The 13,913-nt window shown below is 40.6% G+C and overlaps 1 protein-coding gene across 2 annotated transcripts in view; it reads right to left on the reverse strand.

Annotated features, from left to right (window-relative positions):
• The window catches only part of LOC140731786 (syntaxin-1A), a 301,889-nt gene that overhangs the window by 135,221 nt on the left and 152,755 nt on the right, over positions 1 to 13,913 (reverse strand). For both annotated transcript variants that reach the window (XM_073053580.1, XM_073053581.1), the window contains exon 4: positions 8,371 to 8,445. In XM_073053580.1, coding sequence (XP_072909681.1) covers positions 8,371 to 8,445 — 75 coding nt within the window. The remainder of the gene's footprint in view (positions 1 to 8,370; positions 8,446 to 13,913) is intronic.

The raw sequence follows: 13,913 nt of genomic DNA on the forward strand, positions 1-13,913 counted from the left end.
TAGTAATGTTCTGCTCAGATTCACCTACCACCTGCACTGGCTCTGGATAAGGGGTGCAGAGAGTTAGACGAGGTACAAAGGGATTACATCTTTGATCAGTTCAAAAACAGAATACTTTATATTTCATCCCAAAGCCCTGAAGGCCATCAGGATGTGATGGTTTAGTCACTGCACAAAGAGAAATTAGAAGAAGCTGAGAGATCTACAGGAAGTCGTTGAGAACAGAATTAAATGACTAAGGGCAGATAGGTTCAGTGTGATGGAGCACTGAGAAAGCCTTGAATAAAAGCAGCAAATATTGAGCTATCAGTGCAATTCCAACAAAGACAAAGCGAGAAGTGATTTATAAATGCTCAGTATCAGACTCTGCCAAAGGCTCTGAAGATGTCCAAAGTAATATATCACTGTAGTATTCAACGGCAGGGTGCCAGAGGTGAGCAGTGCAAAGAGAAAGTTCAGCAATAGAGCAATTGTGCTGAAACTCACAAAAAGGATCACGATTAGGAAAGGAAAGAAGCGTACAAAATCTTATCACATTCAACAATGCAAGTGTCCTGCCAGACACAAAACCAAAATAAAATCAGAGCTGCAGGACTAATCACGATTCAACAAAAATTAAATTGCCATCAATCCATGGCATGACATTTTTTAAAAGTCCAGCATTTAAAGCCTACACTTAATTCTCACTTTTTGTTTGGTCTGTAAATGCATGCACAGGAACTCAATTCTGATAGCTTTGTAAGGCGTGGATGGGTATGTGAGTCTTCCGTGTTATGGGGCAAATGCATGTACACGAGTCCTTTTTAGATAATCTTGGAAGGACGACTTGCCTCCCCCCCTTTACATCTCTGAGCCATAGTAAATTCAAAACCTGCGTCCTTGTTACAGCTGCTTTATGATATCTCTGCTCTCTTTTCATTCTTAATCCCAATTATCCAAGGTTTAAGATTGTTTTATGTCATTTCTGTACACGGGAGTAAAGGAGAACGAAATAATTGTTACTCTGGATCCGATGCAGCACAAAAATATTACTAAAGATAAAGAACATAATAATTTTTTCAAAAGCCACAATAAATAAATACATAAGATAGCTTATATACATAAATAGATTGTGTGCCAATAAAGTGACGCTAGGCTATACATAATGTGACTGATAAGAAATAAGATAAGTGAGTGGAGGTGTTGATCAACCTTACTGCTTGGAGAAAGTAAATGTTTTTGAGTCTGGTGGTCCTGTTATGGATACAGCGTAACCCCTCATTGATGGGAGTGGGACAAACAGTCCATGAGTAGGGTGAGTGGGATCCCTCACGATCTGTGTGACCATGCACCAAATTTTTGTGTGTGTGTGTGTGTGTGTGTGAGCGTGTGTGTGAGTGTGTGTGTGCGTGTGAGTGTGTGTGTGTGTGTGTGAGAGTGTGTGTGCCTGCCCTTAACTCCTGGTGGAGTCGTCGGGGCACCGTCACGACAAACTTTTTGCACTGATCTTTTTGGTGATTGCTCATCGTACGGCGTGTCTTGGGCATCTGAAACCTGGTGGAGCCCATCCCTCTCCAGGTTTTTTTTGTGAGGTCGAGTTGCTAGTTCGACACTCAACCCAGGCATGGATGGAAAGCATGAAAGGGAGCCAGCTGGATTCGAACTCAGGACCTCTCGATGGCAACGCTGATGCCACTACGCCACCAGCCAGTAAGCACCAAACTTAGGGACCCCCTTTTCATCCCACTCATTCTGCTGCTCTGGTCAGAAATGTTTCTGTACACGCTGCAGTTCTTCACTCAAATGTCCGTCACAATACCCTCCACAAAACCTTGCACTTCCAGTTACATTTAACACCATCGTACATCCATGTTGTCTGCCCATACATCTCCATAGTTCTTGCAGGTGAGTGAGGGAAGAGGTTTATATTGCACTAGCTCAGAGCATGAAATCAACTGCAGGAATGACTCTGGTAGACTTATTACAGCAGAACTATTATATAAAAGGCTGTCAAGTGATTTTTAAAAATATATTAAACAAGAGGCATATATGAAAGTATGGCTGAGTTGAAAGGATGCAGTTCACCAATGTTCTTGCAGAGTTGAGCTCAGCAGGGAACCTTTTAAATGATAGATTGAGATTCTCAGAACGCAGATCTTAAAGAAGTTCAGTCACAAAATGAGTTTTCTTTTTGAATAAAAGTATAAGTACGATTTAGCTCTAGATATAGTATATATTAGCCGGCTGGTAGTCTAGTGGCATCCACAACAAACTTCGAGGCGGAGTGGTCCCAGATTTGAAGCTGGCCGTCTCCTTTCATACTTTCCATCCATGCTGGGTTTAGTGTTGAGCTAGCAACTCAAGCTTGTAAAAACCAGACAAATGTTAATGAAACAGCAAGGCTGCTGTGCTGTGCCCCCCCTCCCCCCGATGTGCCACAAGGTGTGGAGTGGAACTACATAGTATTTATCAATGAATTAATACCACATAGTTGAAATCTGGAAGATAGGAATTTCAAATGGGAAGTCAGACCATGCAATGAAACTGTATTTAACTCTAATAGCTTTTAATCCAACAAATTGTCATTTAAGTTATTATTTAATTTTTATATTCTGCTCAATATTTCTCAATCATGGGAGAGTGCATTGTTGCCTTTACCAGCTTTATTTAATCGATGTATAGAAACTGAAGTTCATTGTTTCTATCCTCGGACTGTCAACAATGAAGCATCATCGAACAGTTTGATGAATGTTCTTGTGCCCTTTAGACAATCAACTGCTTTGTTGATAAGATGGAATACTGACCCATTAAAATAATTTAGCTTTGGCTACACCTGGCATGAACAGACCCTGAGTGAAGATGCTGGTCTGCTAATGGAACGCTGGGTCACGTTTCGAGTGACCGCTTCAACATCAGAAACATGGGGATCAAGGAACGCCATCGTGTACTGGTGATTTTGTGTAATAAGGCCATGTTCAAAGCACAGAGGGGTTTGAGAATGGAAGGTACCAGTTAGCTCATCACCCACTTGGCTTCATGCAACTGCAGTCCAGCTCGTCCCACTTCCTTCCTTCCACTGACATTCAAACTTTCATTCATCCTGTTCCCTTTTGAACCCATTTCCACTAATACTCATTACATTGTACGCCAGACCTTAACACCTTTCCGTGTAAACACACTCCCCCCACCCCCCAGAGAGACACAAGACACAGAAGATGCTGGAAACTGGAGTAGATAACAATCTAAAGGATTTCACAAAGTCACGCAGTACCTCAGGAAGCTAAGGGATGGTCGAGGTTTCAGGTCGACATCAGAACAAAGTGTAGAGGAAGGATAGCTAGCACAGAACTAGCAAAGAATTGAATGGGAGCATTGGGAGCTAATTAGTCTCTCTTAGTAGGACAGCCCTCTCTCATCTCATGAATTAACCTTGTAAATCTTATTTGTATCACCTCCAATGCTACTACCAGTAATTGTTTTAGGCAAGGGGATCAAAACTATTCACAGTACTTCAGGCAAGGCCTCACCCTGAACAATGGCAAAAAAGCTTCCCTTTTTAAAAAAAAACCACCATCAAAAAAGGCCAGAAGACAATTTGTCTTTTTGGCAACCTGTTGGGCCTGCCAGCAAGTTTATTGCGATTCATTCATGAGAGCACCTGAAGTCCCTCTGAACATCACTCCTGTAGTCATGTTCAGTGGCAGAAGTAGTTGGCATACAGCTGATGCATTGGCTTATATTTGTAAATAAAAGTAAGTAATATGCATAACTCCAAGTACTATTGAATATTTGTAGCCAGACCATTAATGATATTGATGCCTTTGACAGCAAAGCAGCTTGGGTAGGGCCTCATTTATTGTCAAAACTATCATGTAAGTGCAGGTGGATGTACAGTACATACTAAGACAGCCTGTCATTGCATTCCACCGCGCTGAAGTGTTAGGATCTGGGCTCCAGGCAAAAGTCTGCACTTTGGGCTACAAAGGAGGAAATGGGCAGGTGACCAACAATTCAGTGTCTATAGAGGTCCTGCCTACTACTTTTATGTTAATCTTCCAAATATTTGGAATATGTCAGAACTTAAATAAAGAAATTGGCCCATTTAAAAACCAAAAATAAACAAAACCAAAAATAAAATAATCTCAGGAAATAAATATTTTGCTTTCACTAAATAATGTTTTTCATGTTACAATAAAGAGTAACAAATGTAGAGGAATATATGGTAGAGAAATTGGATTGGATTAAAGAGGCGCTATCAATTAGAATCAGAATCAGGTTTAATATCAATTAGGCATGTCATGAAACTTGTTGCTTTGCACAGCAGTACAGTGCAATATAAAAAACTATAAATTACAGTAAGAAATATAGTCAGGTGCAGGAGTGGAGTCTGGTGTGATCTTCTGCAGCTGCAGACTGTCCACTTCAAGGCTTGACGTGCTGTGCATGCAGGCCCGAGTACAGCACAGAGCTCAGAAAGGGTGACGCAACAGGCTTTTAACACCATAACTCAGCGAGTTGTTTGTTATGTCTCGAAGTGTCTCTGTGAAACAGAGACACTTCTTTTTCCCTTATTAGGGAGAGAGAGAGCCTGTGGTATGGTGAATTACTGGGTGAACGAGTAGTCTTTGGGGTACTACAAGTCTGTGTCTTTATTGATGCTTTGCTGCACGCTTGGGTGCTTGGTGGGCGATGACAAAGCTTTTTTGCTGGTGGGGTGGGGGGGGTCGTTGCTTTGCTGCTGCTTATACATGGGAGGGGGGAGTTTGGAGGGGGCTTTGTGGATCTAACATTTAACTGTCATTCTTTCTTTGGGGCACTCCTCTGCTTTCATGGATGCTTGCGAAGAGAAAGAATGTCAGGATGTATATTGTATACATTGCTCTGACTTTAAATGTACCCATTGAGATGTGCTCTTCTGCACACCACTGTTGTAATACATTGTTATCAGAGTTACTGTCGCCCTCCTGTCCGCTTGAACCACTCTGGTCATTCTCCTCTGACTTCTCACATTTGCTTACAGAACTGCCACTCACCCGATGTTTTATTTTGTTTTTCGCACCATCCTCTATAAAATCTATAGACTGTTGTGCGTGAAAATCCTAAGAGATGACCAGTTTCTGAGATACTAAAACCACCCTGTCGGGCACCAACAATCATTCCACAGTCAAAGTCACTTAGACCACATTTCTTCCCCATTCTGATGTTTGGTCTGAATAATTACACCTCTTGACCAAGTCTGCATGGTCTTAAACATATAACAGTCTGATTTGATATTTGCTTTAATGAGCAGGTGTACCTAATAAAGTGGCCACTGAGTGTATATGTCTGTCTTCAGGTTCCTGTACTTCCTCCCTGGTGGTAATAATTAGAGCCTGATATCCCAAACTGTAGGATCATATTGGGAAATGAAATCCTGAAATAAGTGCACAACTTCAGGTACCTTGGATCACGAGTAACATCTGACGGCAAATGCGAAACAGACATAAAAGCAAGAATAGCAATGGCAAGAGCAGCATTTACAGAAATGAGAAACATCCTAACGAACAAGAAAATAGAAATTGACATTCGCCTTAGAACTCTCAGCTGCTACATTCTTCCTATATTGATGTATGGCTGCGAGTCATGGACCATCACAAATGCAATGGAAAAAAGAATCAATGCAGCAGAGATGTGGTTCCACAGAAGAACACTATGCATATCATATACGGACAGGATAATCAATGAAGAAGTTCTACAGAGAATGAAAACAAAACGTATATTACTTTAAAAATACCAGAAAACAGCAATCAAAATTCTTTGGGCACATCATGTGAAGAGAGACATTAGAACATTTAGTTACAGCTGAAAAGCTGCAAGGAAAAAGAAGTAGAGGCAGACAGAAGTTGAAAATGAGAGATGGATTAACATCATGGTTAGAAACAGGGGAGGCAACAACTACAATTCGGAGGGTCAGGGACCGTGATGGATTTAGAGACATGATCGCCCACGCCGAACGGCAAGGCACCTGAATGATGATGAAAGCACGTTTTGGGTGATGAGGATCCTTAATGATGGATGCCGCCTTTATTGGCATCGTTTTTTGAAGGTGTCCTCAACGCCGGAAGGCTAGTGCCCATGATGGAGTTGACTGAGTCCTCAAACATCTGTAGCTTTTCCCAGTCCTGTGCAGTGGTCCCTCCACATCAGACGCTGAGGTGAGAATCAGATCAGAGTTAGAATCTCTCCACAGTACATCTGTAGAGATTTACTAGAGTCTTTGGTGACGTACTAAATCTCCCCAAATGCCCAATCAAATATAGCTGCTGATGCACCTTCTTTGTAATTGCATCAATGTGTTGGGTCCAGGACAGATCTTCAGCGATATTAACACACAGGACTTGATGTTCTTTCCACTGCTGACCCCTCGATAAGGACTGGCATGCATTCCCTCGAATTTCCCTTCCTGAAGTCCACAACGAATTCCTTGGTCTTACTAACATTCAGTGTAAGGCTGTTATTGTGACGCCACTCAACCAGCCGATCTATCTCATTCCTGTATGCCTCCTCATCACCATCTGAGATTCTACTAACAGTTATGTCATCGGCAGATTTATACACGCCACTCGAGCTGTGCCTAGCCAGACAGTCACGGGTGTAGAAAGAGTAGAGCAATGGGTTAAGTACACATCCTTGAGGTGCACTGCTGTTGATTCTCAGCGAGAAGTTATTTTCGATCTGCACTGATTGTGGTCCCCCGATGAGAAAGTCAAGGATCTTGTTGCACAGGGAGGTACAGAGGCTCAGGCTTTGAAGCTTGTTGATTAGTACTGGGGGGAATAACGAGTTGACAATGCTCTAAGTAAACATTCCGCCACTATCTATCTATCTATCCCAATTTGTATCTATCTATCTATCTATCTATCCCAATTTGCTGAGTTAAGAAAGGATAGAAATTTCAGAGGATCCTGCAGCAAGTTTTGATTTTACCAAGACACGGGAGTGTTTCAGATGAATAAAGAACTGCAAGTTTTGCACACTTTCTCAGGCAGGCCGATGAATATGTATATCATTGGCCAGTCAGTCTGACATCCAGTGCCTTTGATTAACAATAATTAAATGATTGCTAAAAGTAATATGAACTGCTTTCAACTAATTTAACTGAGTTCATTAATGAAATAACAGAAAGGGTCATTAAGGGAGTGTGGTTCATATGATTTAAGGTAATCAACATAAAAATGACAGTTCCTCCGCTTTTAAGTTACTGTAACTCAGCGTGTTGATTTGGAATAGATTGCCTGAAAGCATAATGGGAGCAGATTCAACAGCAACTTATCAAAGGGAACTGAATCTATTTACTGTCAGCACTACAGGGAAAGAGCAGGACAGTGGGATTGACAAATTAATGTTTCAGAACATCAGTACAGGTTATGATACAATATAATAATGGTCTATGCTGTACAATTCTAGGAAAAAGCATTAAAATGAAGGGAAGCTAGACTTTGGGGCAGTACTATGGTACAGCTAGTAAATCTGCTGCTCATAGTGTAAGAGACTCGGGTTCAATCCTGACCTCAGCTGTTGTCTGTGTGGAGACTGCATGCTCTTCTTATGGGCATACTCGAGGTTTCTTCCCACATCTCAAATACATTCAGGTTGCCAGATTAATTAGCCAATGGAAATTCACCTTGTGTGTGAATAAAATCTCAAGGCAGCTCATTTAGAATGTGGGGAGAATAAATGTAGAATAAGTATGGGTGTGTCAGGTCAAGTCACTTTTTACTGTCATTTTGACCATAACTGCTGGTACAGTACACAGTAAAAACGAGACAATGTTTTTCAGGACCATGGTGCTACATGAAACAGTACAAAAACTAGACTGAATTACGTAAAAAACAACACAGAAAAAAACTACACTAGACTACAGACCTACCCAGGACTGCATAAAGTGCACAAAACATGCAGGCATTACAATAAATAATGAACAAGACAATAGGGCAGTAAGTTGGTGTCAGTCCAGGCTTCGGGTATTGAGGAGTCTGATGGCTTGGGGGAAGGAACTGTTACATAGTCTGGTCATGAGAGCCCGAATGCTTCGGTGCCTTTTCCCAGATGGCAGGAGGGAGAAGAGTTTGTATGAGGGGTACATGGGGTGCTTCATAATGCTTTTTGCTTTGCGGATGCAGCGTGTAGTGTAAATGTCCGTAATGGCGGGAAGCGAGACCCTGATGATCTTCTCAGTTGACCTCACTATCCGCTGCAGGGTCTTGCGATCCGAGATGGTGCAATTTCCGAACCTGTGGACTCAGAGGTCTGAAGAACTACTTTCTTCGCTGCAACTCTTCGTGACTCCAAAAACAGAATTAGTGAACCATGAATAATTTAATTGCTTTGGATGCAGAATCACATACTTACTCTTTAACTTGGAGCGGACTTTATTTGCTGTCTTCTTAATATCCGTCATTAGTTCTTCCAATTCCTCCTTTGTTTCTGAAAGACAGGACATTAAGAAATGAGTTTAAAAACAGATCTGGAGAATGCAGTAAGTTGCAATTAACCAAGATTTTTAAGATCACAAATTCACTGTAAAGAATGATGAATTGTCAGTACAGAAAGTAGTATTACTATTTCAGCATCACCTCTGCTATTTTATCAAATACCCTGGACAATATTTCCTGAAAATCAGATTGTTATTTTCTAATAAGCACATAGAATATTCAGTTACAGTGGATTCCAGTTAATTGAGCCATCCGCTTATTTGGGGCAACCCTTAAAGACCACAAACTAATCGAGAAAATAGCCGGGTCTCCCTTCATTTATTTGGGACTCTATGCAGCCTAATTGGGATAGAAGACTTGTGGAACAGTTTCTTACGAATGTCAGTTGTATGCATAGACGCAGCAACATGTTTAGAGCGAGCAGTTTTTGAATAGAGTCACCTACGTATGTTTCTGTTTAAAAAACTGTGATTTCTGTCACTGACAGTTGCCAAGAAATTCAGAACTGTTTTGGTCACTGTGGTTTCAAGTATTCAGGCTTGGAGGTGCCAGAAACAGCTGGGCACTGTAACTGAAATGCTCCCATGCACGTAGCCTTTGTTGCCAAGCAGCTGAAGTTTTCTTTTATATGAAGTTTTATTAAAGTGTCATGCAGTTTTCAGGCTGAGAAAAAATTTCCTGCACACAGCAAAGTAAAATCTTTAGAAGATTGTAAGAAAAAAATTAGAGGGAGCGTTGCAGCCGGCAGTGAAAATGAAACGATTTCACAACTTCAACAAGTTAGGAACTATTAAGAATTTGAATGCATCAATCATCTTGAATATTACAATGAAAATGAAGATTTGGGAGGATGCAGTTGTTGATAACATTGTATGAAGAACATTTGTACCCGTGCCGATTTTATTCATTGTGTATACAGGATTAATTCCTCTGTAGATAACTATTAGGAACTAATACATGGTTTTATGGTACTGTAGTAATATCAGTAGTGTTCTAATTTGTCCCATATTTCATTTAAATACATCATTTGTTACTCAGTTTCTCCTTTTAAATCTTTTAAACTATTTCTGTGAAACTTCATCTAAGAGGGGCAGCCACTTAATTGAGCCAAAATGTACTGGTCCCGATGTGTCCCAATTAACCGGAATCCACTGTACATTACTTATTCAGGTTATGCTGAACTACTGTACTGATTAAGTCTCAGCTTATTGATAACCAGATGAAAGCTCTATGTTGATATTACGATAAATGTTTAATTGTTCAGCAAATGAAGCACCTCGTGCTTGTACGTAGTGAGATTTAGATAGTCTTCAGGCTTGTAAGTGGAAAGTGTCTCGGAAGTGCTGGACAAAGACCATTCCTGATAGAAGTGTTGAACTACTTCCCATTGATGTTCAATGGCAAAACCACTACCAAGAGCCCATTATCAATAGCCTGGACATTACCAGTGACCATAAGCTCAACTAGACTGACTACATAAATACTGTGCTTACAGGAACGTGTCAAATGCCAAATATCCTTAGATGAGTTACTCACCTCCTGACAACCCAAGCCTTCTCCATCACCTATAAGGTACAAATCAGAAACACAATGGAATACTTACACGAGGAGATCCTGCAGATGCTGGAAATCTTGAGCAACACATACACAATGCTGGAGGAACTGGTCAGGCAGCATCTACAGAGGGGAATAAACAGTCAATGTTTCAGGCCGAGAAGAGGCAAGATCCTGATGAAGGTCTTGGCCCGAAATGTTGACTGCTTATTCCCCTCCATTGACGATGCTGAATTCTTGCCGGGGTGACTGCAATGCTAACAACTCTCAAAATCCACCATTCAGGAACTAGCAGCCTACTTGAGTGGCACCTTATCAAGCACTACAAATCTTCAAAAGTACATCAATTACAAAACACACTGCTGTCATACATCCAGAATTCTCTAATATGACTTTCTAGACATGCACCCTTCACTGACAAAAGATCAAAAACACAGGAACAAAATTACTTTGAGATTCTCGTCCAAGCTGCACACTTTCCTGCCACTGCCTTCATCTTTGCTGGATCGGGACCCAACAGCACAGTGAGGCAGGGCTCTCACACATATGCAGCCTCAACCTCAGTTCCAATCTTGCTGTAATTAAATGGTGGTGGATATCAACATGTCACAAAACACACATCTTAACCAAAGCCCTGACTTGCTGAAAGTTTATTGAACATAATAAATACAACAATGCTCTTGAAAGAAAATAATCAGACAAAATAAAAAAAAATGAGCTAAAGAAAAGGAATAGATAGAAAGAAGAGATATCAAATAGTTCAGTTAGATTCACCAGATTTCATACCTCACAATGGAAAAGCAGAAATCTAGGAGTGCAACAGAAAAAGAGCACTGGCAAATGTGATCAAACCCATAAAATGTATGGACTCACTATTTTGCTCTAGATAATCATACAGGTTTTATCTTTCAAGCGGGTGCGATGAAAAAGCTACACATCCATGTCCACTAGACGTGTAGCTTCTAAAAACGAGAAAACTGATTAAAGGCTGACCTGTAAATCATGTAGACCAAGATATATATTACATAAACATAGCAACACACACAAAATGCTGGAGGAACTCAGCAGGCCAGGCTGCATCTATGGAAAAGGGTACAGTTGATGTTTCGGGCCGGGACCTTCAGTAGGTCCGAAACATTCACTGTGCTCTTTTCTGTAGATGCTGCCTGGCCTGCTGAGTTCCTCCAGCATCTTGTGTGTGGTGCTTGGATTTCCACCATCTGCAGAGTTTCTCTTGCTTGTTACAAGAAATATACTTATGTTCAGGACTATCAAAGTCATAACCAGCTCTTTTGACAGAAAGCATCAAAATGATCATTCATGAGATGACTGGCAAACTGTTGCCAACCATCAAACTGATATATTCCAGATATCCTTGGTACCAAATAACTAATAATCTATTTCTACTTATGTAAATTCTACCTCTGAGGACAAGGGAGCCAGGGAAGTACAAAAGTCATCACTTAAAGTTTATCCTCTGAGCTGTGCATGCCATTCTGACTTAGAATATATCACTGGTCTTTCATTGTTACTGAAACTTCCAACCCAACAGTGCAGAAAGAGTAACTTCTCAGGAGGACTCTAGTCATTGTAGAAGACCATTTAATATGCCTTCTTAAAAGCAATTAGAAATGGGCAGTTCATGTTGTCCATACCCTTGAGTCTCAAATCATGAAAAGTGAATAAAATATGAATCTTCTGATCCTTCCTAACTATCTAACTGAATATAAATATTCTTCAGTCTCTTCACTACTTTACATACTTTGAACCAGTCACCCAATGCTACTATTGTATACACATTCATATCCTTGAATCCATATCTGTGACTAAACCTTTACTAATGGATAAGTAACTGTATGTGCCTTTGCACTCTTTCCAAAACTTTAATTTCTAACACAATGTAAAGAGGCCAAAACTAGATAAGTTCTAACTGCAACCAAGAACTTGTGGAAGGAAACAGATTTTGTTCTGGAGTGAACTGGCCTGTGATTATATACTCAAAGCCTGTTACCTTCATCCATAGCTTCGCGATATTGATTGAAAGAAACAGAAAGAGAAATGTGCCAGATAGCCCTCAATCATGCTTTGCAGTAACATTATGTTAGTACTCCATGTTTTCTGTTCAATCCCAGATCCCGAGTTCCTATCTCCATCATTGCCAGCCTTGAGTATACTCAGCTGAGTTGGCAAAGTGCTTGAGTAGAAAATTCTGAGGACTTATAGCCATCCAAGTAAAATTTCTTGTCATCTATCTGAAATAATTAACAGTATATCATGACTGCATAGGTCTAAGCTCTTCAGCCTGTGTAACTGTGTAATCCTTCTTGAGTCACAAATCATCAGAGGGTGCTACACCATAACATTGATTTTTTCTTCGCGAATACCTTCAATTCCATTCTCTGCAGTGTACATATGGCAAACATTAGAATTTTGCCTAGGTAAAACACTACTTACCAAAAACTGCTCAAATTCCCCAAGAGCCCCCACGTCTCCAGCACCACAACAAATCAGGACCCTTGATAGAGGTTGTGCATCAACCTTGATAACTCTCATGTAGTATCAATCATTTTCCCCCAATCTCGAGAATAGTTATGAACAAAATAAATAAGGAGGATAAAACCAATCCTTACCAGCTTAAGGTATGATGGAGAACAGTGGGATGACAGGCATTGGGGCGGGGGGGGGGGGGGGAGAAATATGTAGGATGTTGGTATTTCAAATTTTAGGCATGGAAACAGCATCTTGATCAGCAAATGCTGTGAGTTGGAACTTGCATTGGGCATTGTAAGACCAGAGCAAAATAGGATTGATCTTACCTCTGAGGAAGGCGTGGTTTATTAGAAAAGCAATAGAGAAGCAAAGGTGTATCCTTCAGGAACAGATTAAAATATTATGAAGAGGAAGGTAGACCATGAGAGATCTGTGATGGCAAGGATAAGGGTCTACAATTGATGCTGAAGTTACCACCACATTGGTTCAAGCTCAGGCCGTAAGTGTGAAGCGAATGAAGAAATGAAATCATTGTTCAGTAAACAGTCTGGTGGCATTGATCAAAGATGAAGGCTTTTCAATATTCATCTGGAGAATATTATGATTCACCCAGATCTGAAAGTTAGTTAAACACAAAGGCGGACCTGGGTGCCTTTGTTAATGAATCACTGAAGGTTAACACGTAGATAGCAAGTAATTAGGTTGACAAATGATATCTTGGTATTGAGTTGTAAGAGGATTTGAGAACAAGAGTAGATCTGTCTTGTTCCAATTATACAGAACCCTGGTGAGATCTCATCTGGAATTCAGTACACATTTCTGCCTCCCCTACCCAGGAAAGAACACATTTGTGATAAAAACAAATCCAGCAAAGGTTCATCGGAATGATTCGTTGTATTTGTCGTATAAGAGATTATGTACTCTGATTATAAACTCCCGAATTTAAAAGAATGAGAGTGGATATCACTGAAACATATAAAATTATTTCACAGATTGATAAGGTGGAAGTAGTTATTGCTTCTCCTGGCTGGGGCGTTCAACACTGGGGCTCATGGCTTCAAGATAAGTGGACAGCTATTCAGGGACAGAGATAATCAATTTCTTTGTCAGGGGTAGTGAATCCTTAGAGCTCTCAGAGCTATGAGATTCAGCTACTGAGGATTGGTAGAATTTTGTATATTGAAGAGATACACAGTTAGAAATGGCATTGACTGAATAGATCAACCATAATCTTTCTGAACATTGCAGCAAGCACAGAGGGTCAATTGCCCATTCAGGCTTCCATTCCTTATGTTCCTTAAATTCTGACCCCAACTCGCATGGAGGTAAGGAAAAGGCAACAAGGGAGGAAGAGCTTGCAAGCAACTGTGAGGAGCTGGGAAGAGGACCTATATCTTAGGATGCTTGGATAATGCC

This window comes from Hemitrygon akajei, chromosome 8 (genome assembly GCF_048418815.1).
Source record: "Hemitrygon akajei chromosome 8, sHemAka1.3, whole genome shotgun sequence".
Lineage (NCBI taxonomy): Eukaryota > Metazoa > Chordata > Chondrichthyes > Myliobatiformes > Dasyatidae > Hemitrygon > Hemitrygon akajei.